Genomic DNA, 3,332 nt, shown 5'->3' with positions numbered 1-3,332 from the left:
ACACGGTATGTCGCCTGTCGCACCACGAGCTCATCGCATTAGGTGGCGCTCGGCGTCTTCGATCTGCGCCAAAGTGGCAAGCCAGCCACGTACCTCGAGTCCCTTCGCGACGTGGACAGTGGCATGGGCCGCCGCGACAAGCTCGTGCTCGTTCTGCGTCCTCCGACAGTGTTGGCGGTGCCGACGCCGCCCGCGTCACCGCCCGCTGCAGACGCGAGCATGTCGTCGATCCGGTACGCAGCGCTCTTTGCGCCCGAGCCCAAGGCCGTCGCGCTCGAAGAGGCGGTGGGACTCATCGATGACGCGCCGGCAATGACGCAGCCGACGTGGCGGCAGCAACTGCGGCGGACACTGGACTCGATTGCGCCGACGCATGTGGCGGTGACGCCCGATTTGCTGCGCTGCGCGTGGGGCCGCCCCCTCTCGTTCCTGGCGCTTCTAGTGGCCGATTTCTTGCTGTGGTTTTGGCTCGCGCTGCAGTTCTTCTGCATCCAGGTCGGCGACCCCACGCTGCACGAAGCCGGCTGCTCCCACGTACGCGACTCCTCTTCGCTGTGTCATGTCCAACGCGCAGAGTAGGCGGCGCTCGTGCTCGTGCTCAGCGTCATGCCGCTGGCGGTGCTTGGCGCGCCGCTGCTGGGCCTTGCGTTCGTCTTTGGGAAGCGGTCGTCCGTCGGGCGCCTCGTACGTTCTCCACAGCGTCGAAAAGGCTCAGATCTGTGTGGCTAGTTTGTGCTCTGGACGGCCACGTGCTACTGGAATGCTGCGACCGCGTTTTGCTGCGGCGTCTACTACTCGGCCTATCTTGGCGACTCGGTCCTCGGGCTCTCGCTCGCGTGCGTCAAGTGGCTCGAAGGGCGCTGGGCGCTGCGGTTCCTCGCGCAGTTTGAGAGTGATCGCAGCGGCCGCGGCTGGGCCGGCCTCTTTACGACGCGCGACTACTACGACTGCGCCGACCGGCCTCTCGGGCGCTGGCTGGCTACCTAGTGCTGCTGCGAGATTGACACGGAACACGACAGCTTGAGCACATATCTTGGCAGCAACAACTAGCTAGTAATTGTGCATCTAATTCCTACTCGAATGCCGAAATTAGATTTCCTGTTGCGGCATATCGTACGTTTTAAATCGTATGTTTTTAATAACTTATTGTTTGTATGCAACTTGGCGAAGCTTTAAAAATAAGGCGATTCAGCCGGTTGTGTGGCATCGGACAGCTTCGATTCTTCCGCGACCATGTACAACGGCATCGGGCTCGCGACGACCCGCGGGTCGGGCACGAGTGGCTACGTGCAGCGCAACCTCAGCTATGTCAAGCCCGCGCACCAGCGCGAGAAGGAGCGCCAGGCCATGATGGGCTACGCCAAGTACGAAGAGCCCCACAAGAAGACGGCCGTCAACAAGCAGATCCTCGCGCACGAGCGGAAGCGCCAGGTCGAGGTCAAGGTCATGGAGCTGCGCGACCAGCTTGAAGAGCAGGGCTTTGATGACGACGAAATCGACGACAAGTGCGACGCCCTGCGCAAGCAGCTCCAGGCCAAGGCGGAGAAGGACGGCGACAACAACGACAAGGGCGCGAGCAGCCACGCCCGCGCGTTCTAGAAGGAGAAGCAGATCGCGCAGCTCAAGGACGCGGTTGACATTCGCAGCACGTACCGCAACGGTGCGACCTTTGACTTCGAAGCGCAAGCGGCGCAGCGGCTCGAGCGGCAAGAAGAGTTTGAGCGCAAGCAGCAGGCCAAGCTCACGCACGACGTCAACCTCCACGTTCCCCTCGACGAAGTCATTATGTTTGACGCGTCGACGCAGGCCAAGCATGCGAACTTGTGGGCGTTATGCCACCTGGAAATGATTGTTCCCAAGCCAACCTCATTGCTACAGGCAAGTCTCACAATAACCTCAATGCATTATTCCAAATAAATTATTAACTTGATTTGGTTCGTTCGCCTCGAGCCCCGGGATTAGGCGCTGTTAGCGTCGTGCTGGGCCTGCGCGCTGCGCTTCTTCTTGATGTCGTCCATCGCAACCTTCACAAAGTTCACGTACTCCGTCTTCTTCTGGACCTTTGGTCGGGCGTTCTCCATGTCATCGCCGCGTGAGTCGACCATCAATCGGTCGTCCACCTGATCGGGAAGCTCGACGTTGGGGCAGATGCGTCGGAACATCGCATTCCACGTCTCATCGATGCTGCGGACGTGCTGCTTGGCGCTCTTTTGCGGCGTGTTGACGTTCATCGCTGCTTCTCGTTCACGGACGAAAGCAAATTGGAAACTGCGCTTCGCGCGCAAATCGCTCGCACAAAGATCGCATTTAACCGGTTGAGCCGTTCGACTCACCGTTGGTGTATCTTTTATACTCATCTTTTGTAGTCCACGGACGGGCGACACAGGAAGTTACACGGTATCGATACGCCGAAACCGCTTCCCACCTGGTTCGCGGTCAGCCGGACTCGCGGCTAGCCGTTCGACTCCCCGGTGGTCCGGAATACATTTTGGCCGGCTGCCGGCAACCAATGACGCATCGTTACAGGCCGTGACGCGCACTAAACATTTTTCATTTGTCAAATAATATATTTGCATTTATATGGAACGAATAGAATTATGCACGCACAAGTTTATTTATTTTCAGATAATGGGGTGCTGATCATGTCTCCTTTTTGTACGGCTGTATATGAAGTGTTAACTTGACAACGAGAATACACCACCTCTTCTTAAATCCTTGTGCAAATCAATGAGGGCGCGTGCAACCACGACTGAGACGCCCGCCTTGGCCAGCGCTATCGAAGAGGTGCGAGCGCACTGCTTGGTTCTCACGGACACCAAATCTTGGTCGTGTGTGCGCTTCCGCTTGCTCTCACCTGCTAGCCACGAGCACTTGGCATGCCCTTTGTTCGACGGCGAATGCCCACGCCGCATGACAAAACGCCTTGCTACGCACCGTCCGGTTAGACAACCTTGCACTTGTGGGCAGCTTCAGCTTGCATCAGTACGCAAGCAAAAACTTCTTGAAAGACACCACTGCACGTCGCGCGTCGGCCTTGCCGAAATTTGCGCGACCAGATGACTGCAAGTTGCACTGGAAATCGGATGCACCATTGTCATCGTCATCCTATACGGCGCGCAAGTCGTGCTGCTGCTTCTCGAAGAATTGCCAGTTATCGTGCATGCCTTTGGTCATGACGCAAACACCACCCGTACTTGCTGTTGGTATGAACGGCAGCGCGAGCGGGCGCATCTGTGGGCTCAAGCGTATTCGCATTGGCGGCGACACGGAGAAGATGACGCTGATCCCGTCAGCGGCGTTCAACGAGATCCAAGCCATGCAGCACCTCGCCC

The 3,332-nt window shown here is 58.0% G+C and overlaps 3 protein-coding genes across 3 annotated transcripts in view; 2 read left to right on the top strand and 1 right to left on the bottom strand.

Moving 5' to 3' along the window:
• The window catches only part of SDRG_11558 (hypothetical protein), a gene marked incomplete at its 3' end in the record, with an annotated part of 5,092 nt that extends 4,105 nt beyond the window's left edge, over positions 1-987 (top strand). Inside the window, exons 7-9 of the mRNA XM_008617599.1 lie at positions 120-534; positions 580-684; positions 730-987. Coding sequence (XP_008615821.1) covers positions 120-534; positions 580-684; positions 730-987 — 778 coding nt within the window. The remainder of the gene's footprint in view (positions 1-119; positions 535-579; positions 685-729) is intronic.
• Positions 988-1,233: 246 nt separating this feature from the next.
• On the top strand, positions 1,234-1,894 carry SDRG_11557 (hypothetical protein; the record flags this gene model as incomplete). The annotated part of the gene is made up of 3 exons (XM_008617598.1): positions 1,234-1,592; positions 1,647-1,823; positions 1,879-1,894. 3 exons carry the CDS (start codon positions 1,234-1,236, stop codon positions 1,892-1,894), a joined length of 552 nt encoding a protein of 183 aa, XP_008615820.1.
• SDRG_11556 (hypothetical protein) lies at positions 1,884-2,253 on the bottom strand. The gene has a single exon (XM_008617597.1). The coding sequence runs from the start codon at positions 2,229-2,231 to the stop codon at positions 1,959-1,961; it is 273 nt and encodes a 90-aa protein (XP_008615819.1). The 5' UTR covers positions 2,232-2,253; the 3' UTR covers positions 1,884-1,958.
• Positions 2,254-3,332: the final 1,079 nt, after the last annotated feature.

The sequence above is a fragment of the Saprolegnia diclina genome (genome assembly GCF_000281045.1).
Source record: "Saprolegnia diclina VS20 unplaced genomic scaffold supercont1.42, whole genome shotgun sequence".
Lineage (NCBI taxonomy): Eukaryota > Oomycota > Saprolegniomycetes > Saprolegniales > Saprolegniaceae > Saprolegnia > Saprolegnia diclina.
This window is presented reverse-complemented; position numbering and strand designations above follow the sequence as displayed.

Excerpts from the sequence above, each read along its gene's own strand:
- SDRG_11556 (XM_008617597.1), bottom strand. The coding sequence starts at position 2,231 with ATGAACGTCAACACGCCGCAAAAGAGCGCCAAGCAGCACGTCCGCAGC.